The sequence below is a fragment of the Perognathus longimembris genome, chromosome 12 (assembly GCF_023159225.1).
Source record: "Perognathus longimembris pacificus isolate PPM17 chromosome 12, ASM2315922v1, whole genome shotgun sequence".
Lineage (NCBI taxonomy): Eukaryota > Metazoa > Chordata > Mammalia > Rodentia > Heteromyidae > Perognathus > Perognathus longimembris.
Genome location: NC_063172.1, coordinates 62038597 through 62065680, shown reverse-complemented (window position 1 = coordinate 62065680; position 27084 = coordinate 62038597). Strand labels below are relative to the sequence as shown.

At 39.7% G+C, this 27084-nt stretch overlaps 2 protein-coding genes across 2 annotated transcripts in view; one reads left to right on the top strand and one right to left on the bottom strand.

Moving 5' to 3' along the window:
- Asph (aspartate beta-hydroxylase) overlaps nucleotides 1-5840 on the top strand; it is a 191147-nt gene extending 185307 nt beyond the window's left edge. The window contains exon 27 of the mRNA XM_048358864.1: nucleotides 3657-5840. Coding sequence (XP_048214821.1) covers nucleotides 3657-3807 — 151 coding nt within the window. The 3' untranslated portion in view covers nucleotides 3808-5840. The remainder of the gene's footprint in view (nucleotides 1-3656) is intronic.
- Nucleotides 5841-5989: 149 nt separating this feature from the next.
- Nucleotides 5990-27084, bottom strand: part of Clvs1 (clavesin 1) — a 156808-nt gene continuing 135713 nt past the window's right edge. Inside the window, exon 6 of the mRNA XM_048358870.1 lies at nucleotides 5990-7539. Coding sequence (XP_048214827.1) covers nucleotides 7452-7539 — 88 coding nt within the window. The 3' untranslated portion in view covers nucleotides 5990-7451. The remainder of the gene's footprint in view (nucleotides 7540-27084) is intronic.

The following is a 27084-nucleotide window of genomic DNA, read 5'->3' as shown; positions in this document are numbered from 1 at the left end:
CTTCCCTATCGAGTTCTATCTCTCTTTTGTCCTGTTCTGAGACAGTCTCGCTGTGCATTCCAGGCTGGCCTCTGACTCCGTATGTAGTCCACGTTTGTCTTACACTCACAATCCTTGTGCCTCTGCCTCCCTAAGCACTGAGATAACAGACATGTGCCCCCTACTTAGCTGCCTACAGGGTTTTATGGCCCTACCAAAAGCCACTATCCTGCAAAAGTACCTCCAAGATTTCTCATTTCAAAGATCAGTTAATTCATATTTTAAAGAAATCCATGTTTGACTTACTTTATCTGAAAATCTATGAACCAGTGATCCTTGAGTTCTACTCTTAGCATGTTCTAGTGCATGAGATTTTCCAAGTTCAGCAGGAATTGAAGTTAATGAATGGAAAGTAGATGTTTAAGTTGTTTGTGTCATTATTGTTTTGTTGTCCAGTCCTGGGGCTTGAAACTCAGGGTCTGGGCTCTGTCCCTGAGCTTTTCTGCTCAAGAAAGGCTAGCATTCTGCCATTTCTGGCTTTTTTTGGCAAAAGGTTCACATATTTTCCTTCCCCAGCTGGGTTTGAACTGTGATAGTCAGATCTCAGTCTCTTGAATAACTAAGGTTACAGGTGTGAGACACTGGCACCCGGCTTGGTACTTACTATTTTTAAACATTCCAAAACTTTTGGTTTTCTCACATCTAGCAAAGTCTAGTGTCTTTTAAGTAATTTTGTAGATGCTAGAATTCTCTACTTTGTTGTTTTAATTACTTGCAACATTTTAGATAGCTTCTTGATTCTCTACCACCCAATTGTCTTTGCACATGACTTGTCATTGCCACATGAAGTATATCTCAACAGTCTGACAGAATTTTTTTTCTCAAATAATGGCAAATTTAACTAGGAAGAATGTCAAGGCAATTCTTAGTAACATGATTCACTTTCAAATTCCATATCTCTACCTTTTCCCTATTATGTCCCTTATTTTCTTCTCTACCAGGAATTACTTGTCTTCTATTTGCACTCACATGCTAATCCTTAAAACAACTATGCAGGTGAAAAATACAATGAATCCAATATTCAAAATAGGCCCCCTCACTTAAGATAGCTCTCATCTTACAACTTTACGGTGGTACCAGATGGGTACACACTCAGCAGAATCACAGATTCTGTTTTTTGTTAATTTTGTATTAAATGCATTTGTGATCTTTGACATTTTGATGTACCCCCAACATTAAACAATGACCATTAACACCCCCTTCTTGGTCAGGTAAGAGCAAACAGGTAAGAGTCATTTCTCCTGTTACACTTGCACTTCTGCCACAGGCTCCTCTTTGCCTTCCTCGTTTACCTGTTGGATTTTTTTTTTCTTATATAGTTGTGATAAATATACGCATCTTAACTCTTTTTGTGTCTTTGGGGGCAGGACTGGGATTTGAACTCAAGGCTTCATACTGACTAGGCAGGTGCTAGGCCACTTGAGCACGCCTCTAGGCCTTCGTCGTTATTGTTAAGTACTCAATTTTGTGGCATGAAGTTCATCCACTACCACCCATCTCCAGACCTGTTTCATCTTGTAAAAAACGTTCACATTAAACATTAAATATTCCTTCTGTATCTCCCTCCCACAGTCCCCGGCACCCATGGTCTGTCTCTGGTTCTGACTGATCTGGACCTCATATAGTATATAGCCCTTTGGGACTGGCTTCACTTGGGAAAATGTCCTCAAGGATCATCTGTGTCATATGTTATAATATTGTTATAGGGCATGTCAGAATCTTCTTCTCTCCATTCATTCATTCATTCATTCATTTATTTATTTTCAGTTGATCATGGGGCTTGAACTCATGGCCGGGGCACTTCCCTGAGCTCTTTTGCTCAAGGCTAGCACTCTACCACTTTGAGCAACAGCTCTACTTCTGGGTTGTTGGGTTTTTTTTGCCAGTCCTGGGCGTGAACTCAGGGCCTGAGCACTGTCCCTGGCTTCTTCTTGCTCAAGGCTAGCACTCTGCCACTTGAGCCACAGCACCACTTCTGGCCAGTTTCTGTATAGGTGGTGCTGGGGAATTGAACCCAGGGCCTCATGTATACGAGGCAAGCACTCTTGCCACTAGGCCATATCCCCAGCCCCCTTCTGGTTTTTTTTTTTTTTTCTTTTCTGGTGGTTAATTGGAGATAAGAGTCTCATGGAGGGGCTGGGAATATGGCCTAGTGGTAAATTGCTCGTCTTGTATACATGAAGCCCTGGGTTCGATTCCTCAGCACCACATATATAGAAAAAGCCAGAAGTGGCGCTGTGGCTCAAGTCACCGAGTGCTAGCCTTGAGCAAAAAGAAGCCAAGGACAGTCCTCAGGCCCTGAGTCCAAGGTCCAGGACTGGAAAAAAAAAAAAAGAGTCTCATGGATTTTCCTGCCTGGGCTGGCTTTGAACCAAGATCCTTTGTTCTCAGCTTTCTTAGCAGCTAGGATTTCCAGTGTGAGCCACCAGCATCTGGCTCTCCTGTCTAAGACTGAATAATATCTCATTTATGTTTATATCACATTTTATTTACTCATTAATTTGCCAGAAACACTTAGTCCTTCTGGCTAAGAAAATGATCACCTAACTTTTTGAGCTATGAATAATTTCCCATTTGGGAAGAAGTCGGGAATTTTGTTGTTCATTTGTTTTCTTATCTTGGTTTTTTTCTTTACTTTTAGCTTTTGGTTAATTTCGGTTTTACATATATGGAATACCTACCCTGTTATTCGCTCCTGAGCCTCTTTCTTCCTTTCTTACCCTTTGATGGAGCTCTGTCTCCTCTCAGAGGCAACGTGCATCTCCTGAATGTAAGATGTTAACCTAGAGATGTGAGCAGGGTGCGGAGAATAGGCAGCTGGGTAGCACAGGAGAGGTTTGCTTCCAGACTTCCACCTGGCCTTTGCACATCTCCAGTGTGGAGCAGTGCAGGCTGATATTTATAGTAAAAACCCTGAAATTCGTTCTCAAATCTTGTGGGATTCTTTTGTTTGTTTTGTTGTTTGCCTCTTTGTTTTGTTTTGTTTTGTTTTGCCAGTCCTGGGCCTTGGACTCAGGGCCTGAGCACTGTCCCTGGCTTCTCTTTGCTCAAGGCTAGCACTCTGCCACTTGAGTCACGCCACTTCTGGCCATTTTCTGTATATGTGGTGTTGGGGCATCGAACCCAGGGCTTCAAGTATACGAGGCAAGCGCTCTTGCCACTAGGCCATATCCCCAGCCCTTGTTTTGGTTTTTAACAGGGTCATGCTATGGGGCCCAGACTCTTAATCATCAAAAGAAGAATACATTCAGGCTTAGAATTCTGGTCCTAGCAAAGGTGTTCTTTCTTAACAGGGGCTTCTTGCACATGGACAGGAACTGATTTTGAGACATCTGAGCCACTAGTGGCTGTACTAAAACCAGGTGCCAATCGTACATAATTGTCGATATTCGAGAGCCCAGGATTTGAGGATTGTGGTTTGAAGCCAGAAAAGTCTACGAGGCTCTTGTGTACAATTAATCACCAGAAAAGCTGAACGTAGAGCTGTGGCTCAAGTAACAGAGTGACAGCCTTAATGTGTACTGAAGCTCATGAATGTGCCCAGGTCCTGAGTTCAGACTCAGGTACTGGAACACAATAAAGGAAGCTGTAACAAAATGCATCCTTTTCTGTTCCAGGTCGTGGGAAGAAGGCAAAGTGCTCATTTTTGACGACTCCTTTGAGCATGAGGTATGGCAGGATGCCTCGACTTTCCGGTTGATATTCATCGTGGACGTGTGGCACCCTGAGCTGACACCCCAGCAGAGACGCAGCCTTCCTGCAATTTAGCTCAACTGTGGGCCTGCTGCAGATACTCTAGAGAGAAGTTGCCCTTCTGGTTCCCTTTGAATGTGGAGAGAGAAGTTCAAGCCCTGGCTCTTAATTCCCTCGTCTTCATTCAAGAAGCTTGAAAAGGTTTTCTGCTGCATTCATTGAGACAGCACCCTGCCGAGCAGCGTTCCTGCTGGGATATTACTCTGTGACAGCTCTGATCTGATGCCAGTACTTAACGTGAACACTTGATTGCTTGCCTTGCCCGCCAAAGATACCTGTTTCCACATAGAATAGGGTTGGAGTCAATGTACAGCCTACATAGAAACTGTGAATGAATTGCTTTAGCTTATAAGTTTTCTATGCAGTTATATTTTTCTAAGAGAGCTGAATTATTTTGCCATCATGAACCAATACCTTCCTGTTGGCTTTAAGGACAAGCTGTGTAAATACTTCATTGCTAGCTTTTTCATGGCAACTTTGCTGGCAAACTCTGAATTCTGTCTTAATTCTTTTTAGTCATCAACACTCATGAGATGAACTATTTTATTTTCTTAATGCAGAAAAGAAAACTGTAGCAATGCCGGCATCTATGAATTATGCCAACCTTTACCCTTGGAGGGACTTGATTCATTATCTTCTTTGAGATCCAGTGTTTTCTTTTCCCTCGGTACTAGTAAGAGAACATTTTTACACTGAATCAAGATATGCATTCACTTTGTATTATGATATAAAAATGCCATCTGTAATTTTTTTTTTTAGTGCCAAGTATTATTTTAGGGAGGAAGTATGAAATTTGTGGCCGTGAAAATTGTCTCTTGGGATTAGACAGGGCCTGTGACCCAGGGCCTGGAAACCTGCAGTGTCTTTGCATGTGGTAGATTCGTGAAAGTGATAAGAAGACAGGCCCTTTGTTCCTGAGGCCATTTTCATCACACTTCTGCAAATATGATAAGAGCACAGTAGATGATTCCCAAGAGTGCCAGGGTCTTTGTCTTGTGAGTAAACAGTCAAGATTGCTTTCCTCTTTGAAAGGGTTTAAAGAAACCCTTGCATCTCCCAAGCCTGAGGAACTTCTATCATATAATCACTGTTTTGAAATAGTTTATACCTGATTTGCTTTTAACTATTACCTATGGTATAGAAATACCAGTTGAAAGTAGTCTTGCCTACTCGTTCTAGAGATGACTCATTGATTTAGCAAAGTATTAATGCATTTGCTTTTCTATTTTACAATTAAAGCTAACTGGAAGTGGTAGCTTTGCAATGATTGTAAAGATATTCATGCACTGAATTCCAAGCCAATCTGAACAACAACAAAAATGCTGCAGAAATGGCATATAGGTCACCAGATTTCATGCACAAGTAGGAAAAACACTAGTGTTTTCTTCTGCATCTAAGGGAAAAAGCATCTTTATTCCATTGAAGGAAATTCTTTGACATTGAAGCTGACCCTTTCTTTGACCTTGTAGACATCAATCCACTTAGTACAAGAGTTAACAAAATATTTGTCCTTTTCCTACAATATTTATTTTGTACCTTCTGTTTTGCCATTGTTTAAAAATCCCATTAAAACAGAAATACATCTAAATTCATTACCAAAATTCAAAAGAAAAAAAAAGCTTCTGAAAAATAAAAGGGTGTTTGTGTCCTTTGATATTTATTAAGCAGAGGGAATGACTGGCAAAGGACGATCGATACAATCCAGTGTTCATGTAGTAACATTCGGCTCACTTGTTGAATTTTATTCTCCTATGTATATTGCATACAAATAACAAAATTCAAACCCTAACTAACTTCTCATTGTTGGACCATCATCTTACATTCATATGAATAAACTGTGTGAGAGTAATAACTACCTCTTGACTTAATAAGTGTAATATGGTATTTAAAATCCTGTCACTACAGTAGGATTCTAAATATTGCCAGTTAAAAAGTCAAACATTATTCGTTCCAAAGGGCTGGCAATCACCAACTCCAGTGGTATTTTGAGTACTTGGATCCTACATCTGTTTTGTAATCCCAAGCAATAAAATGGATTTTCTAATTCACTTTAATTCTCCATTTCTCTTATTTATGTCTTCACACATAAGAAAACAATTTCAGCCACTGTATGGGGAGTATTACTTCAAGATATTATTTTGTGATTTGATAAGTCTTCACAAAATTAATTGCTTTTATTTATCCTGTGATGCCATTGTTGGGGAAATATTTTTAATTCTTTTGATTTTAGTTCTTCATGTGTAGACTATAAATGTGAAATCTGTTATTATTCTCTACCAGTAAGAAAAAAAAATAAAACAATAGATCCATAGGAAAAGAGAGTGTTAAGTGGTTATGATGCACAACATCTTTTGGGAATGATAGTAGCCACTTGAATGACTTGCTTTTTCTTTGAATTGTTTAGCTAATAATTCATCTTCTCAAATATTTAATATGCAGTCATTTTCCTGCCCAGTAACAACTAGATTTTCCCCCCGACATTGAGCACCTAATAAATGTCCACAACATACAGATTACTGGGCAAATAAGAGATATCTGAAAAGGTACAGTTTGTCTTGGGAATTGTTGCACAAATACATATAGTATATCTATGATATAACTTTTATTTTATATCTCATTTCCTTTAAGTGGGTATTTGGAAGTCTGTTTCTAAGGAGAATAGGTAAAGAGATAAAACGATCTTTGGCATTTCATCCTGCATTCCTAGTCTTTTTTTATTTCAATGCTTTCCTTTTTTACCTATCCTTAAGGTTTGCCTCCGTGGTTACTGTCGGTCTGAGCAATAGCTGGGCCCTTTGTCCGTACTTTGATGGTTGTGGGAGGCTAGGAGACTAAATGGCATGGTAGAACTTGCCTTTGCTGTACTGACCCAAGTGAGTCAACTTGAATGGATTCATTAATCACTGACATGTGTTTTCAACAAGACACCTCCTTTCTGCAGACACACGCTGTACTAATGGGTTCTCAGGACGCCTGTGGGAAATCATGCTGCTATGATGAAATAATCATATTTCAAATTATAAGTGTCTTCTTTAAAAGACAGCTCATGGAAGTCAGCTGGTAGCCTGACAAAGATGTTATGTCAAAATCATTTTTTGCAGGATATCAAAATAAGAAAATTTTAAAAATAGCCAGACCTATGAGAACATGTTATGCTGAAAAATTCAATGCTGGTGATGAGGTCAGAGAAAAGTCAATAAGAATGGAAATTACTGGAGATACTGTTCCTCAGAGCTCTACACTCTATTGAACTAGACAATCACATCTGCCCAGTTTAACTGATGTACTTAATGCACTTTATCTTAATTTGTAAAAACTGGAGAGGATCACCATGTGATTCCTCAGAAAAATCCTAGTCCTAATGTAGTGTGTGCATCAAGTTTAGCTTTTCTACTTTTTAAATTCATTTGTTACCATAAATATGTAGGGAGGGAGAATCTTTTTTTTTTTATTACATAAATGTCTTGTTTCATCTCCCATCCCCTCCCTTAAGAAAAAGAAGAAGAGGAATCTCTCAAAGCTTTGTCCAACTTTGGCTGTTCAAACCAATGGTTTGTGACAGTCGTTGCAAGGGCGGGAGTGGAGGACCTGTAGCAAGCGCTTCCTGGTGACTGAAACCATTGAAGGCTGGTGTGCAGACACGTCCAGTGACTCGGGGCTCAGTCCAGAGCCAGGAGAGGCTGCGTATTCTCATTCTCTCCCTTCTCCTCATGTTTCAGGGTCCCAGCTTCTACCACAGACTGAGATCTAACAAGAAGGAAAGAAAAACAACAACACAATTACAAACAAGTCCTAGTCAGCAGTTTTTAAACTGCTTTCAAGGCATTTTGATTTTCCATTCCCCTTTTAATCATGACAGTCTAAGTAAGTACTTAGTAGTTTCCTTTTGGGTATGTGTCTGGTTTTGCTTGTGTTTTTGACACCACACTTTAATAGAGGGAGACAACTGAGCTTTTGGGCATCTTTGCAGAATTACTGCTGATGGTAAGAGACGTGTCTTCTAGCCACAAGTCTGACCCAATGTCTACGCATTGTCTGTCTTGATATGTATAGACAGTTTTTTAGGCTTTTTTGTCGGTTGTGGCATTTGAACTCAAGGCCTAGGTGCTATCCCTGAGCCTCGTGCTCAAGGCTAGCACTCCACCACTTAAGCCACAGTATCACTTCTGGTTTCTGAGTGGTTAATTGGCGATAAGGGTCTCACAGGGACTTTAGTGCCCGGGCTGGCTTTACTACAATACTCATATCTCAGCCTATTGAGTAGCTAGGATTACAGGCATGAGCCACTGGCATACAGCTAGTCAATTGTTTTGTTGTTTTTTTTTAATTTATGTGGTTCTTATGTATGTTTTAAACTTTAATTTTCAAGTTCTTCAGAAACTATGTTGCATGATGTAAAAACTAGGCTTTGAAATCAGATGGTGATTTACTGATCGGAAGGCAAGAATTCTTAAAACTCCACACCCTTGTGTTCTTGCTTGTAAAACAAAAATACTGCCCACATATCACAGTTATTGACAAGGACTAAGACTACTAATATATCTAAGTCAAGCTGGTTACGTGTGGCTCAAGTGGTGGAGTGCCTGCCTAGCAAGAGTGAAGCCCTAAGTTCAAACCCAGAAGTGAAAATTTATGAGCCATCATTATTACAATAGTAGTACTGCTTTTGTTTTCCTGACGTGTTCGTCATATTGAAATAATAATTCTTTGTCTCCTAAAATTAATAATAACATGAATTAATGCTTTAAGTATTTTCTAGATTATAGAAATTGAAAGGACTATGTATTATATGCTCCAATAATATTCGTATACAAATTGGATCAATTGGGTTGTTAAAATACATAATATACAAATAAATAAAACACATATGTTAATATCTACACGATATATATTTAGGCTTTGAGTATGGGTAGATAATTCATGCTAACAATATGGCTTATGGTAAATGATTGATTTTCATGCCTAGCTTCAGATTGTACCTATCACTTTGGCCTCTTTGATGAGAAGGGAGGGGAGGAAGGTTGAAGGAAGTAGCTGAGGTCAGTTGTACAGGTGCCTATTGCCCGTGGAATAGAATACCCAACAAAAACATAAGCACAAGGAAGCTCCTCTAATTGACATGTTACCTATTTGTCCAACATTATTGCTCAGCTCTATTCATATGACTGTACCTGGAAGACAGCTGAAACTTGGCCCTGGTTTCTCCTAGACTCCACCTGTGCATCTTTTTTTTCTGTACTCATTTTAATCTGTATCTTTTGTACTATAATATGCTACAATTATAAGTGGGATATGTTTTCTATGTCATATGAGTCTTAGAAAATCAAACGTCTTGAACCCAAATACAGTATAAAATTGTGCTAGTATTTGTTTTGTATCCAACTGGCATTGTTTTATGAAGTTTTAAATGTCTCTGAACTTCTATCATGTGCACAACCTGAAGAGATATTGCTACTAATGTCTCTATAGGTGGGAAAAACTGAAGAATCAAAATTCAAATATCATGGGAAAGGCAACACAAATAAAGAATGGAAGAGAACAGTTTTATAACCACCACACAGCTCCTGAGTGCACTGAAGACCATAGAGCATTTAAGGTTACCTCCACGTCACTGTAAAAACAACTCAAAGATTCTTATAGCCTTTCAGGATCTGTATGTACCATGGAAAGCACAAAACTAAGATCTGAAGAAGCAAACCAGCACCACTGCTGCAGAACAGTTGGTTTCCACTATAAATATCAATCCATCCAAACAATAGGGTTTTATATATACGAAGGCCAACCTTTGAAAACAAATGGATCTGTTTCTGGCTGGGAAGGACATGTTTCCTATGCATGTCCCCCTTTGTTTTATTTAAGGGCCTGGGAACTATGTGGGGGAAAGGAGAGGTGTTGGCTTATATAAGAAACAGAAACTAGGCTCAAGCCTGTAATCCTAGCTGCTTGGGAAGCAGAGCTTGAGGGCTATTGTTTGAGCATGAAAAGTTGGTTGACTTCATGTCAACCAATGCCAGGGCAGAAGGTGACACACCTGTCGTCCCAGATAGGATCACAGTCTTGGCCCACCCTGGCATTGGCATAAAGTAAAATCCTATCTTGAAAATTACCAATTCATAAAAAGACTAATAGAATGGCTCAAATGTTAGAGTTCCTGCCCAGCAATGGGGGGGGGGGGGTGTGGAGAAAAGAATATTAAAACTGAAAACCTAAATCCAGATATTAAAAACAAACAACCCCCCCACCCCCCGCAAACATAAGAACCACAGCAACCGGAGTAGGCTACCTCTTCCAGCACCTTGGACAGCTGCCTACCTACTTTCCTCTTAGGGTTCTTGTGAACGTGGAGGGCACAGTAGCTATCTACTTTTAGAAACATAAACTACATTCCTCTCTTGTCTTGTGAATTGACCTTGTTTTACAATACAGCATTGAGCTCCAGCCACAGAGTTACAAGGAAACCTACTAAGTCATCTAGATCATGCCAATAGGCAATCTCGAGAGAGGGGCAATGCACTCATTTTTTTTTAAACGTATCCAACCTCAGACTCCCACTCCCCCATGACCCCAACTCTGCAAGAAAGTTCTTCAATACTATACATTGTTTCTGCTTTTGCCTCCTGGGAACTCCAGATTACTCTCAGACCTTGAGATCTGTAGGAATTGGCTCAGAACCATCATGGATAGCAGAATCGCCATGTTCAAATCTCCTATAAAACTGTGTTGTACTAACATACAGGGACAGATCCTCCTGTATATTTTAAATCTTCTGTAGATTACTTATAATGCTGTGTTCTTTTATGTTGTTTAGAGATTAATGACAAGAAGACAGTCATTGCATGGCTATGTACAATGTGGGTTGTTTTTATTTGCTTTTTTTTTTCTTCTACAAAAAATTTCCATCATTGCCTGGCTAAATCCACTATGTAGAAACCCAGGATTCAGAAGGCTGGCTGTATGTACAGCCTGTTTAGGAATCTAACTACCAGAACATTATTTATCATACCCCCAACCCTATCAACACCCCTTTCCAAGGTTAATCAGTTTCCACTTTTGATGAGATTTATGGAACTTACCATCACAACTACCCTCTTGTATCTCCTCTTAGATGTTAACCTCTATAATCCCAGTATGACCTCTGGATAGGATGACATAATTGCTATAATTGCTTCTTTTTTTCATGCATGCCTCTATTGGGGCTATCTGGAATCACACTAGCCTTTCTGGCACTGATGTAATGCAGACTGGGGAGAGGGGATGGCTGTATTTACACAGGCTGTTGTTAACCCATTTGTCTGACATCTTGTAGATGTGTGGTTGAGTATCAAATTCCCCCCTATTGAGTTTGCCTCCTGTTTCAAACCTGTCTCCTTCTCACTTCTCCACCTTTTAGATTTAAGTGTCTTCTTGTTACCCATCCACACGATTATTTGTAGTTTTAGAGACTGTAGGGTTTGTTTTCAAATATTCTCTTTCTCTGCTATGATAGAAACACCTGTAAATTCTCCAGTAGTAACTTTTCAAACCATTGATTGTTCACACTGACTGATGCCAAGAAATGTTTGTGAACCTCTCCTGTGCCAGTGACTGTGAATGCATTGTTCAGAAGCCTCCCCTTCTCCCATTACGCCGCCCTGATGCCCTGGAAGCCCGTTACTGAGACAGGAGAAAGGCAACATGGCAGAGGGAAGGTGTTAGCTACAGAGGGAAGAATGGGAAAGATAAAAGGGGGGAAACCTTACTTTTTACAAATTTGCATCATTCACCATCTTTGTTCAGCAACTACTATTCACTCTCTGCTCGTGGTGCAAAATTAGAGTCTACATTATTTCTTTTAGTTGTTTTAAGCAAAGACTAGAATGCAAACTCCCTTATTTCCACCAGTAAACTGCACATCTTGCCTGGCATAAATACCAATAGGACAGTTCTAATATACTGAGCATGAGGGAACAAACATAACATCTCTGCCTGGTTTATATTTTTCCTTAGTGAGTGAGAAGATGACTACAGTCTCCTTACTTTTAACATGACATAGTTATGTGTAATGTCATACAATGGCATTTGACAAAAGCAGTGCACTATATTATAAAATATTGAACAATAGAAAGCAAATGTTGCTTTTCAAAAACTCTAATGTAAAAAATTGAAGATAAAGGGAAACAGCCTTCTTAAGTCTTGCCCTCCATCCATTTAGCTGACTCAAAATACTCAGGAGAAATAATCAAACACTGGCTGATCAAAATGTCTCCAGCACTTCTGAACAATGTTTAGGCATTATGCTTTTAGTGCATTAACCATGAAGAAGCCATTTACCTTGAGATTTTCTGTTTCTTGGTTAAAAAAAAAAATTCTCTCCATTCAGTGGCTCTGATTTCTTATTACATGTTAAATGTTTCTGCTAAAATAAGCCTTTCTCCATTATTAAAATCTTAGACATGGGTTGTAGATCAAGTTAAATGAATAGCAGCATTCAACAAGGTAGAGGAGTCATTAAATCATCCCAAAGTGGATAATACTCAAAGTATTCCACTGGAATATTTTTAACTTAATATGACAAATGGCTCAAACAAATAAATAATTATACAGTAGAATCATTAAATCATCCCCAAAGTGGGTAATACTCAAAATATTCCACTGGAATATGTTTACACTTAATATGAAAAATTGCTCAAATGAGTAAAGAAATTGTGTCATCAAAAAAATAAGCCTTTCTCTTGGGTTCCCTTTCCAACACAAAGCCAGATTAGCCCAAGAGCAGGCAGAATAGTGACTTGAGATATTTTAGCAATCATTATCTTGGTGTAGTAGGCAACTTAGTAATGGTGCGTTCTGGCCTTGATATTCACATTGTGTTTTCTATGCTTCCGTGTTACTTCTCTCTTTGGGTCTGTCTCAATATCTTGTCTGTCCATCTTCCTGTCTTTCTCTCTTTTCCTCCCTCTCCTATCTCCTCCCTTCCTCTTTATCCCTCTCTCTCCCCCTCTCGTCCTTTTACTTTTCCCTTTCTCTTTCTTCCTCCTCCCCAATCACTCATTTCTCCTTTCTCTTTCTTCTTCTAAATTTGAAACTTTTCCCACTTCCTGTCATTAAGGAACTACGGCTGTGGTTCTAATGATTAAATTCCAGGAAGAACAAAATGTAAATGGACAACAATGACCCTGAGCCAGTCCATTCTACATTGACCAGTGGCTGAACTGAGAGCTCTATTCTCAAGCAGATGCTTATGTTCAAAATTTTAATGAGCAATCATAACTGAAGAGATTTACCACATATTTGTCACACTAACAAATTGTTATTGCCAACTTGAGCTCTGTGGACCCCGTAAGAGCTCAGTATCTGTGTTCTTCAACCTCAGGCATTCATCCAGAAGCCCAGAGGCCAGGATTATACAGAGTAGATTCAGCCAGACCCTCCTTATTATCTTACAGTTTAAGGTCATTTCATCAGGAAATACTCCACAGTACTAGCTTCAGTTCTTAAATTTAACAATGGATTTGATTTTGTAGAGAAGCAAAGAAACATTTGATTCCAAGAAAGAAAATTGTGTGTGTGTGTGTGTGTGTGTGTGTGTGTGTGTGTGTGTGTGTAAACAATTCTAAGCAATTCTATGCAGCCTGCACCCAAGTCCCTCACCAGAAACTTCAAGTATCAAGAATCAAAGAATGGCCCTTCCATTGACTTTGCTATCCTGGGTGAATGCTGTCTTCTTGCATGTAAAATGGAAGCTGTGCCTACATCATTGGTGTGTGAGAAGAGGAATTGGATGAAGTACAACACATAAAATATTTAGTCTCAGGTTAGCTTGGTATGCATGTGGTTAATTTTAACTCCTATTATTCTTCTGTGTTTACTTGTTAAAAAATTAAGGTCCAAGAATGTGAAGCTTATTTATAAATTTAGCCATTAAGCCTGAATTCAGCTTAACATTCCTATCATCCTATTGTAAAACATAGGAAGGGACAAATGCATACTGACACATTAATTAATCTAATAATAAAATTAATCTGATAGAATTAATAATCGGATCATACTAAACTTAATCTGGATTAATCAGAATTAATCTGATATTAATTTTTTTTGAAAAATCAACATTTCAAAATGGATGAAGACTAATAATTTAGGAAATCAGAATACAAGAGGAATGTTTTCCACATAAAAGTTAATCTTACTACCTTACATTACACATCTTGCAACTTTTTAAATTAACACACAAATTTTCATCTATTTACGTTATATATGCCGCTTTCAGTACAATATATTTGTAATTGTTTTCAACTGTGTAGAGCAATATGAAGTTTTTTCCTGCTATAATGCCTTAAGTAATGTCCTTAGTATTAAGTCTTGAGGAATATTAATGAGACATCTATTCTTCTGTTCAGCAAAAACTCTTCCATAGAAGGATACATGATTTTGCTCACTAGGAACAAGAAATGTTTACTGAAACTGATAAGTAACTCATTTTTTTAAAAAAATCTGTGAAGCTTAAATATTTCTCATGTAAAGCAGCAAATCTGCTTTCTTCATTGTGAACAAAGAATAAAAAATCACATTCTACTTTGCTAATACAATTTGTCACAATTTAATGAATTGGAAACATAAAAATCCAATCCAAGCCAGGCACTGGTGGCTTGCATGTGTAATCTAACTACTCAGGAGGCTATAATCTGAGGACCGTGGTTCTAAGCCAGCCTGAGCAGGAAAGTTCATAAGAGTCTTATCTTCAAGTGGCCACAAAAATGTTGGAAGCAGAGCTATGTATGGCTCAAGCACTATAGTGATTGCCTTGAAGAAAAAAGCTCAGGGACAGTGCCCAGGTCCTGAATCAAGGTCTCTCTCTCTCTCTTTCACACACACACACACACACACACACACACACACACACACACACACACACACACAGAGAGAGAGAGAGAGAGAAAAGAAAGAACAGCAACCAAACCAAGGGATATCAATGTTTGATCATTTTCTACCTAAGCTGTTTGTAGAGGGAGCCAAGCATTTAGCTCAGAGCTTTTAGGCAAGAGCCTCTGTGTACTGTAACTCACATTTCAACACATAATGCATTTCTAAAAATGCTGTGATAGGCGTCACTATCTGCAACTAGAGCAGCTCACTCAGCTTCTCTGATTCCATATAAGATGATGATCTGAAACAAGATGACATTTGTCACCCTGAGTTTTTGTGATTGTTATCATTTTGGATTACAATCACTATTTATTGTTGGAAATAGTTAGACTTCATTTATCAAAATCCTTACTCATGCTTTAGGCTAATTTGTTTAAATACTGAGTGCCTTTCTACCTCAACATTTGTTTTAGGTGCTATGTACGAAGCAATTTCTTGTGTCATTTTTGGAATGTTTTACTTTACGTGAAGTGCTGCATTGCCACAAATTTCTTCAGCAACCCCTCTGAACTCCAACCTGCTCTCTCTCAAGGCGTTCCAGATGCACACAAAAACTTCAGTCAGCACTCCAATCATTTGGATCTAGTTTGATACTTCTTTGGGAAGGAACCTTTTAATACATATTGTATTTGGATATGTTTAGAATTATCATATACAGAATTCCTTATTCAGAATAATCTATAGCTGTTTATTATTATCAGTATCAGTAACCACAGCTCTATTAGTTCCATTTTACAGATCAGAAAATGGAGCCTCATAGTTCTCTAATTTTCTCAAGAATGTACACTTACTTGTAAAATTAAAACAGCATACTAGATCTGACTGATCCCCACCCTTAAATACTACGTATACTATAAAAGAATATCTGTAACATGATGAAAAACAAAAAAGCTTATCTATTCATATCAGAAGACTTTACTATTCAAGGAAGCCTTTCTCCACTGGTTCCAATGAATCAACCTAATAATCATCATTACTTATAAGACACTGAATGAATTCAGAAAATGACAGTTCTCATTATAAAAAGTATTCGAACCATCAGGTTATGTAATCACGTTTTTATCCTTAAGAGTAAGTTGTTACTTGAAAAGGATGGGGTGGAGTCAAAGGAATGGGATAGGCAAATGAAGAGAAGAGGGGGACAATGTAGCAAAAAATTCAATGTATACCCTACAGAATTCAGAAGAACAAGGGAAGGGGTGGGTTAGAAAATTATACGTGAGAATGTTGAATGGGATGATCAAGATGCATGGTATTTGTAAGTTGCTTTGTTAAATGTCAAGTCCTTTGTACAACTACTTAAAGATAATTTTAGAAGGCTGAAAATAAAATAAAATGATAAAAAATAGAGTATTTAATGATACTTCAAGATCCTTCCTTCTAATGTCACAGTATTCATGCCAAGCCCGGGAATACTTACAGAGATGCAATCAGTTGACACTGAACGTTGATTAGGCAAAGGGGGTAGATTAGATTGATTCAGAACAGAACTGAGCTGCAGAAGGCAAATCAGTCCAGAAACTTAGAGATGGGGAGGAAGGATGAGAGACAAGACACAAAAATGGCCAGCTATATTTGAAATTCAGCAACCAAGGCACATATTGTTCTTTATAAAAGTATGCATTCTAGCCATATGAACTCACATACTTCAGATTTTCATCCTTAAAAATGAGTAAATATGGGGCTGTGTAAGTGGCTTAGCGGTAGAGTGCTTGCCTAGCATGCACAATGCCCAGGCTTCCATTCCTCAGCACCACATAAACAGAAAAGGCAGGACATGGCACTGTGGCTCAAGTGGCAGAGTGCTAGCCTTGAGCAAGAGAAGCCAGGGACAGTGCTCAGGCCCTGAGTCCAAGCCCCAGCAGTGGCAAAAAAAAAAAAAAAAGTAAATATGATTGCCATATTTTCTATAGAGGTGTGAAAGATAAACAATATAACAAAGTTCTTGAAGTGTTTTGAAGGACAAATTATATAAATTAGAAATGTTTATCACTTTACTAACACTTCCTTGGGTATGATCTCTCTGAGCATGAGTAAACATTCTGCCCATATTTATTTATTTGAAAAATACCTGGAAACAAGACCAGAAACTAAGAAATAGAAACAGAGCAGACTTTTTATTGTCAAGATGATGTATAGAGGGGTTACAGATACATACTGAACGTAGTGAATCCATATGTATTTCTTGTCATACTTGCTACCCCTTCCTCATTTTTCTCCCCCTTTCCCTCCCCCAGTCCATTCCCCTTTGCTTTCATCATTTCTTTTAACCTTCCCAATGACGGACATAATATTATAGTCTACAATACTTATGAACTCTATGACTATTAACAATAAAAAACAATTCCTTCCAGGGCGGGTGATATGCACATCTCTTTCCTTTCGCTTGGTGTAATCTGTTCCTTCTTTGTCTCTCATTTCCTCCTCCCCCGCTGCCCTTGACTTCCTTCGTTTGCTCTCATCAGTGTCCATTGCAGCGGTTGGGCCCCCTCTGCTGTATTTCCCCCATTTTCCACTCATCCTGAGCTCTGCTCTCAGCTCCCCTCCAATGTGCAGTGTATACACCATATGTGAGGTCAAACACACAGGGTCCGCTGAATACCAGAAGACTAATTAGAAGAAGTCCTTCATTTCCTTATCTTTGGAGTTCTTTTCAGTCTGGATATTAATTTAGTACATATGAATTAGTGTTTGGGCTTTACTTTCTGGTGCCTTTCTCCAAAGACTGACCTTTTTTGGCCTCGCTGTGAATTGATATCTTGGGTCCTGTTTTCTTTGTCATGTCTCTTTGTTATTTAATTCTACCACCCGCATTTCAGGGAGACCATGTTGTCTCTCCGTTCTTGGCTTGTCTCGGGGAGCAGATTATTTTCACTACAAAATTATTCTTCATTTTACTGAGCAATTGACTAAATGCTTTCTTAAAAAAGAAGAAGAAGCTGGGCACTTGTGGCTCACACCTGTAACACTAGCTACTCAGGAGGCAGAGATTTAAGGATCACAGTTCAAAGCCAGCTCAGGCAGGAAAGTCTGTGAAACTCTTATTATCAAATTAGCTACCAGAAAACTGAAGTAGACCTGTGGCTCAAACTGGTAGAGTGCTAGTCTTGAGCAACAAGAGCTCAAGGACAGGCCAGGCCCTGAGTTCAAGCCCCACAACCACCATAAAAAAGAATCACTCTAGATCACTGTAGCACATCTGATATATGAGTGTATTAGAGGTCTTTCATCATTGCTTGTAAATATTGTACTGCATCCTTCATAAGAACCCCAGGTATTTCAGTAAGATCTACAGAAATCTTAGGCTTTGAGGTATTTCCAGACTGGTCAACTGTCCTTGTAGTCTTTCAATACTTGGTGTCTCTAGCTTCACTTAAGTGTCAACTGCTACATGCCTTTTGCTGTGCTGTTGGTGTTTAGAGATGGTCAGAAGCAACATTCAATTTTTGTATTCGCTCTAACATGAACATATTTCTGGAAAGTTTTTAATCCGCTACCAATCATAACTTAAAATAGCAACATGGCAAATGACTGCAGGTGCTGTCAGCACCTGCACTGAAAAGAATCATCTTTCATTTGACTTAGACCTGAATAAAGAGCTGCCAGTCAGCCTCCAAGCCTCCCTTATTATTACCCTCCCTCTGACATCAGGTGATGCACACCTCAGTGAAGGGACTGAGAGGGAATTCGAATGCCATGTTCCAAGCAGGGAGAGAAATGCAAGAAGCTGCTGACAGAAGATGATTTATTCCATCTTCAAGATGGGTTTGAAAGAGCGGCTGGAGATCTTGATTTTAAAAAAAATGGCATTTCATAGGACTATTGTTTGAGTCAAATAAGAGCATGCTCATGGGTCTTCTTTGAGATGATCACATCAGCCTGAATAGCAACTATTTTTTCGGAATAGCTGTATCTTCCCTGCTTGGAATGGGGTTGGGAACAGAGCGGTGTCATGGGTGGTGGAAGAAGAAACCAATCAGCTCTCTTAAAGACAAGGTAGCATTTGGGCAGGTGGACTGAGAAAAGACATCCAAGACAGCAGCCACAACCACAATCACAGGCAAATATCCAAAGAGAAGGTGCTTTATCAACTCTGGATGAACGAAGGGAAAAGTGATTCGAGTAATGGTTTAATGAAAGAGTTCAAATGGCGTGAGGACAGACCTTGAAAGGCAGGCAGTATTTTACTTGGAAAAAATAGAACTGAAGTTAAGGTATTTTACCATCCACAAGCCACGTAACCATTCTGTGCTTTAGTCATTTTATGATGTATCTATATCTATTTTTGAATAACTTTTATGTTAATTCTCAAAAGTCAAATCATTGGAATAGATACAGATGTTTGAGAGGACCGCTCTCTGCTGTCCTGCCACGTCAAGCAAGGCCAGGGCTAGCAGCCCAGCCCCCACCCCCATGAGGGCTAATTAGAAATGGAGGTTCTTAAGCATTCAAACTTCTGACCTACTACCCCAGAACCTGCATTTTATTCATAGTCCCAGTGGTTTGTACATACCTTAAAAGTCCCAACATTATGGGTAAAGAGGGGATAGATGAAAGAAGGAGAATGATGGAGCGGCTCACTCCGATCCGGGCATAATATACACATACATGCACAGGTTACATTGAAACTCCTTCATATAACTATTTCAAAGTAAAAATGTAAACCAAAAACCCAATCCTTTCTTGAGAGCTAAGTCTGCCTGACTCAGCAGGCAGGGGCATTAGATGCCTTCTGCTTCTAAGCCTCCCTAAAAGGAAATCTGCTTCCCTCTGCCTGAAGCAGGGCTGTGGGGGGCATCAGGTGTGACTCTGAACCAATTCCCTAGTTCTGCTCACCAGTCTGTTCCTTAAAGAGCTAAAAAATTCATACTAAGTGCAGTGACCCAGACCCAAAGAAACATAAGCCCTATGGTGTCCCTCATAGGGAATAGCTAGTACATGATTAGGCTAGTCAGGGTAGAAGCTCAAAATACCCCAGTAGCTACACCCATACGATCACATAAGATGATGCCAAGTGAATTGAACTCCACGTTATGGAAACAAGAGTTATACCACTGTTATAATTATTTTCAACATGCCATTTGTGAAGCCATACTTTTGGGTGTTTTTTTTTTTGCCAGTCCTGGGCCTTGGACTCAGGGCCTGAGCACTGTCCCTGGCTTCTTTTTGCTCAAGGCTAGCACTCTGCCACTTGAGCCACAGCGCCGCTTCTGGCCATTTTCTGTATATGTGGTGCTGGGGAATCGAACCTAGGGCCTCGTGTATCCGAGGCAGGCACTCTTGCCACTAGGCTATATCCCCAGCCCCATTGGGTGTTTTTTTTTTCTTGTCTGTCTGTTTGTTTGTTTGATTGTTTTGTTTCTCTTGTATCCCTTCCTGTGGTTGTACCCCCACTACCACTATATCTCATCCAAATGCCCTGGATACTTTTTATATGGGTATTAGAACTGGGGAAGGGAAAGGGAATATCAAAATCGAGAGACAAAGGACAAAAAGATAAACCATTCCAAAAGCAACACTTACAAAATGATTTGGTGTAAATTAACTGTGTAATTCTTGGGGGGAGAGGGGGAGGGGGAGGGAGGAGGGGAAGGCAAAATGAGGGAGGAGGTAACAAGTTGAACAAGAAATGTACTCAGTGCCTTACGTATGAATCTGTAACCCCTCTGTACCACTCTTTGGCAATAAAAAAAAGTTTCATAAAAAATTGTTCAGCTAACCTAGAGAACAAACTTCAGGGCATGCCCACCTGTCTAAACAAATAAACACATTTCCAGCAGAAAAAAGAGAGCTCAAAGAGTTCATTAAAATGCCTCCTTTATTACTACTGCTCTCTGACCAGAATAATATGCCTTCTTCTTTATTAAAATTTAATTTTATTGTCAAGGTGATGTGCGGAGGAGTTACAGTTACATACATAAGGCAGTGAGTACATTTTTTTGCCAAACTTGTTACCTTCTCCCTCATTTTTCTCCCACCTTCTCATCCTCCCCAGTGCCCACCACCCTGACTTCTACAGTTAATTTCCAATAATTGTCTTGTGAGTATAACTGTTGTATTGGCTCACTTTTTACCCTTTGTCTCACCATTTTGATGTTCCCATTCCCTTCCTTAATTCAGATAATACAATACCTAGAGTATCACAATCAAATAGAGTGACAACAGGGGCTAAACCATAGAGAAGAAAAATGCAAGAACAAAAGAAATCATTTCACATAGTACATTAAAATAATAACAACAATGAAAAACCTCTTCTTTCCATATCTTGGAGTTCATTTCACTTCATCTGAGGAATACTTAGGGTGGGGATAAGAAGCATTTCAGGGGGCTGGGAATATGGCCTAGTGGCAAGAGTGCTCGCCTCCTATACATGAAGCCCTGGGTTTGATTCCCCAGCACCACATGTACAGAAAACGGCCAGAAGTGGCACTGTGGCTCAAGTGGCAGAGTGCTAGCCTTGAGCAAAAAGAAGCCAGGGACAGTGCTCAGGCCCTGAGTTCAAGCACCCGGACTGGCAAAAAAAAAAGAAAAAAAGAAAAAAAGCATTTCAGAAACTCAAACCTGAGGCCACCTTGCTTTCCCACTTTGCATCTTTCCCAGGCTCATGTTTGAGCACATAATATATACTGAATAAAGAAGAGGTAAAAAAAAATTCGCATAAAAGAAACAAAAATGTAGCACCCTGTCTCTCACTTCAGTCAGCTGTCTATTCACTCATTTGACAACTCATTAAGTGAAGGAGTGTACAGATTGAAACACACAGTCCAGGAGAGTCCCAATTGTACCTTGCTAAGTCAACAGTGGCTTAGCAGGCCTATAGGTTAGTGCTAGAAATGAGTCTAGGTTGGGCCACGAACCTGTGAGTCCCCATGAAGAGAGCAGATGGTACTGACACAGATGACGAGCACAGAAGCAAATGGGAATTCTGGGACGTTAAGTACTAGGAAGCAGATGAAGCAGGAAGATGTGATTAGGGTGGAGTTGCACTACTGACTTGGGTTATACCAGCACCAAGACGAGCCTCCCGCAACATCTTCAGCCTGGAGCAAGCATGCATGCTTGGCAGTTCCTGCAGCGATGGGTGTCAGGTAGCTGCAGTGACTGTGAGCTTCATGTATTTGAGGATGTAGAGGACCCTGTTTTCTGTCAGGATGCACTACAGAAGCTTCCTCACCAACACTGGCTGGAGCGCAGAGCAGGTGTTGTCAGTCTGTAAGAACTCTGATTAGGGTACCACTGATAAAAGGAAAGTGGGCTGCAGTCCTATTCCTTTTGTGATTTGCCATTAGTTGTACTGCTTGCTTAACCTACCTGAGGGGAAGCAATGCCCTGCCTGGCCTCTGGTTTGCTAACAAGAGTGGAAAGCTGAGCTGTAGAACGAGGAAGGAAATTGCAGAGCACTAGCGAGAAAGAACGCGCCCAACCTCGCTGCTCTTTCTTTCCAGAATTGCGCATAGGAGTTCTACTTTGTTCTGGATTTGACTTCTTTCCTAAGGAAAGTTTATTAGGACAAACAAAAATCAGCATTCCCCCGCAACAGACAGTTATGCAGTGGTGCCTCAGGGAAATAAGTCAGACTTACACGATCTACAGTAACTTCTGCATGGCGTGCATACGCGTTCCTCTGCACCCTGGGAGCCCTGCACTCAGAACTCGGCAGCCACCATGGCTACAGAGCACAGAACAAGAGCTAGGAACAGGGATGTGGGGACAAAGAATGTGCCCTTCTTGTAAGAGCTCTTACTCACCACGCCTCCCAGGCCAAGCCTGCCCCTTGGTCTGGATGATTTCACATTCATTGGTTTCCATTTATGTTGGACCCTGTTCCTTTTTGATGTTTCATCTAAACTGTTATTCATGTGGTCTCCAGTGTAAGCTCCAGTCACCATAATGCCTCTTGTCTACCTGGCATGCTTCCTGCAGCATCTGTATGTAGGCTTCTCGGCTTCACCACGAGCTTCTCTCGTGTGCTCAGAGCCGGGTGCTAGGCTTTCTCCTAGTCCAGTAATACATAGATCTTGGATGTTCTTCCCTCACTCATGACTAAATTCTCAATCACCAGGTCTGGCTTTCATGGTTATACCCCTGAAGGGAGTTCTTCACCCTCCCCTCGTCCGGGAGCCCCTCTTCCCACCCTACTGTTTTCTCTTCCTCCTCTTCCGGCTCCTCCTTCCTATGGTGCTAGAGAGTGAGCTTATTGCTTTGTATTCAGCCTTTACACTGCCCCTTGAGCTTGCAGTTTGCTTTTAAGATAGCATCTTGCTAAGGTCTAGTCCCACGCTCTGATCCTCCAGCCTCCACCTCTTGAGTAGTTGAAATTATAGATACGAAATATCATACTTGGCTGTTTTCTTCTGTGGCCTAACAATACTACAATTTCACTTGTAGGTTTTCTTATGTATTAAATTTTTTTGTATATGTTTTGTGAAGTCCAAGGGAATGGATTTTGTGGTTTAATTCACCATTATGTATCTTATAACTCACATATTCCTAAGTATATAATAAGATTCTTAGTGCATATTTTCTGAAGAAGGAATAAGAAGGCTGAGGAAAAAGGAAATGAAAGAAAGAAAGAAGGAAGGAATTATATAGGACAGTAAATGTACTCAGGAATACTCTTATTTTGTGGACTGATGAAATGGAAAATGTCCACCATCAATAATGAACAAGACTCTAACATGATCTTTGCTTCAGTATTAGGATTTGAAATGATCTCTGAGATCATTCATAAATAATTCTCTAATCTTTTTATTTCTTCTATTGTTTGGATTTACATTAATAATTAACATCATAACACTTAATCTTTTCAAAATTTTATTTATTTTTCCAATAGGTCTTTGCTGTGTTTCTGCCAAGTGCCAAAATATAGTCTAGATAGAGGACCGTTAAGAGAACAGGATCTGCAATCAGAGTTTACAAGTTCAAACTAGTAATTGTGTATCTAAGCAGCAAGTAATCTGGGACACAAATTTCCTGCCTTTGAAGGTGTTAAAAATGAATGAATGAATGAATGAATGAATGTACTTTATTATTGTGCTGTGAAGATTAAATAACATGCAAATATTAGCGGTTGAGGATTGAGCTGTGCACAAATCTGCTCAAGTCCCTGCTGTGGTGTATGAAGAAAATAGACTTAGTGAACCAAACACTTGTCCCAGGCTCCCCTTGTTTTTAAGTCATTATGGTGAGCCCTGAGGCATAATGAGGACCTGGCCCAGACGTGAGGAAGAGGCGGTCAGGAGTCTCATGTAAGACTTGAAAGGTGACAGAAAAATGTTGCTTAGCCAAAACAAGAGGAAGGGAAATTGGAGACAGTTCCCTGCAGTTGGAAGGGTCAGGGCCAATTCCAGGGAATAACACAGTTTCAGAATTGTAGGTTGGGAAAACAAGTCCCTGAAATCAAAACATGCCTTAACATCAAAAGTCTTTTAGATCTAATGACATACAGAATTTACGTCAAACTCCAGAGAGGTTGGAGAGTGGGAAGCAAGGAGATGAGCGGTCAGGCAGTGCGCAATGTTCAATATGCATGGCGGGATAAGGCATGGCAAGTGTGTCCAGCTTTATCCTAGAAGCAAAGTCACTGGGAGCGAGGGATAATACAGTGTTTATTAAATGTCTCACTCTGCCTTTTGTAAAGAGAACCACTTAGAGGAAGGAAGAATACAGAGAGCCTCTGTGACTAAACTCCAGGCAAGAGATCTTGGTAGTTTAAAATTTGCGCTACACATGTAGGTAGAGAGGAAATGAACTCAGTAATATTTAGTGGGTAAAATCAACAAGACCTGATGTCTCGTGGATATAAGGTGGTGAGGAAAGAAATTTCTGGAAGAGTAAGAATTCTCACATTTCGTTGGCTGAAGAGCACTCTGGAAGAGGTGCCAATCTGGAAGCAGAGGGAAATATGACTTGGTTTTAGGCATGGTTAGTGTGATGACAGCTAAAGCAATCATGTAGACAATTGAGCATGTGCCTCTAAGGCAAACATGTTCTGAAATGAAAGATTATTGGTTAGGCATTCAAAGGCATAAACAAAGGAAGATAAATTGTGAAGATGGAGGAGAATTCCCAGGGAGAGCTTGTAGAATGAGAAAAGATGAATGAGTGCTTATGTTTGAGTTGCAAGAAAATCTAGTATTTGAGGTTCATGAAGAGCAAGGTGCCAAGGCGCATTCAAGAGACCATGGAGAGACAAGGTCCCCTGGTAAACAAAGGCAATAAAGAGGAACGTGAAAGTGTCTCCATGGTCTCAAAGGCATGAAGAAGAGCTCAGGATGTAGTAGTTGGACATGTCTCTCTTGGGCCCCTCTTGAAGAGCACAACGCAAAATGAGTGGCCTAGCGGGTGCTAATCACAGTTATAGGGACCCTAAGAGTCACATTCTCTGCGGGGCTCATTCTTTATGGCCTTGATATAAAAACTCAGAGGAGTTTGACATCTTCCACTCAAATGATATCTACCACAAAGTCTGAAAAATCTAACTAAAATTAAAAAGGAACTTGAGCATTATATTCAAGCATCACATTAGCTTTATTTTACAGGGCCAACGTGGGGGTTGACAATGCTGGGAGTTGAAGTCAGGCCTTAAGCTTGCTAGGCAAGTAAGTGTTTGACCACTTGAGCTACACATCAGTACACTAAAAAAGAATGTTTTGACACAAGGTCTTGCTATCTTTTTGTCAAGGCTAGTGTTAAATGCCCCTCCCTCTCCCTCCTAAGTAAGCTGGGATTATAGATGCATACTACCACTCCTGCTTGTTTATTACTTCCAAGTATGATACAGATACATTTAACCTATAGCATATTTGCTTTTGTCTATGCAATCGTGAAAAGTTCTGAGAGAAGTTCTTTGCTGTCTGGATGTTGAAGGCAAACAGACTCAAGTTGGACTGCAGCAAAGTATCTGTTTACCAATTGCAATGAGTTACAAGAGATACCGTCCTATCTTTCTCACCGAGATTTTATCTCTCCTTCCAAGTAACCACATCTGAGCATGGTACTTAGCATACTGGAATTTCTTTTTTCAGAGCATGCCTCATTAGTAATCACAGTTTGTGCTGGAAACTACTCAAGTAGTTCAGCCACATCTCTTCATTTCCCCTTAAGTCAATCCTACTTTTTTTTTGTTCTACCAACAGCTTAGAAATCTTCATCTCATTTTTTTCATACTATTCTTTAAAAGAGAGAACATGCCACTGTACACAAGTTTTCACTTGCCCCGTTCATTTTCTTATCGACTGAGTTCTTCGTGGAGATTTTCTCTCATTGTTTCATGGTTATATAAGATATAACCTCTACCCTTCAGCCACAGAAAGACAAATGTAAAAGCTGAATGCCCATGGCAGGTGGAGGCATAAGTAAGCATGAGGCCATTTAGCTGTATTTTGACTTCTTTAAAAACTATAAACATTGCTACTGCAATGGTTTGTCTTTTTGTCCTTTGTCTCTCGATTTTGGTATTCCCTTTCCCTTCCCTAGTTCCAATACACGTATATACAGTATCTGAGATACTAGGCTCAGTTACAGTAATAGCAGAGGTAAAACCACAGGAAGAAAAAAAAGGTACAGTTTCACATGGCATGTTGAAAATAACTACAACAAGGATATACCACTTATTTCCATAACTTGGAATTCATTTCTCTTAGTATCATCTTATGCATTCATAAGGGCATAGCTCTTGAGCTATTGTGATCCTCTGCTATGTCTATCCTAGACATGTACTAATTACTCCCTATGAGGGAAACCATAAAGTCCATGTTTCTTTGAGTCTGGCTCACTTCAGTTAGTATGGTTTTTTTTCCCAAGTCCTTCCATTTCCTTACAAATGGGGCAGTATCATTCTTTCTGATAGAGGTTTAGAATTCTATTGGTATTTGTACCACATTTCCTTGATCCACTCATCTACTGAGGGGCAATAACGATACTTACAAAACCAATTGGTGTAAACCAACTGTACAACTCATCGGGAGGGGGTGGGGGAGGGGGAAAATGAGAGGGGGGAAATGAGAGAGGAGGTAACAAGTTGGATAAGAAATGTATTTGCCTTACATATGAAACTGTAACCCCTCTGTACTTCACTTTGACAATAAAGAAAAAGAAAGAAAAAAGTAAAATGAAATTTAGTAAATTTAATAAAGTAAAATATATGTATGTTCAATATGGCAAGTCTAAGCCCGGTATATTAAAATTACCAAAATAGTGCTATTAATAATACGCATACACATATATAAAGATGTGTATGCACTATCTATATGTTAATGCTACGCAGTCATGATTTTGAAGAATTTATATTAATAAAATCCCCATAAACTACAGGAAAAAAAATAAAAAATGTAAAAAAGTTCTCATCCTAGGGGTAGCACACTACAGTACCCAATTAGCTGACACGAA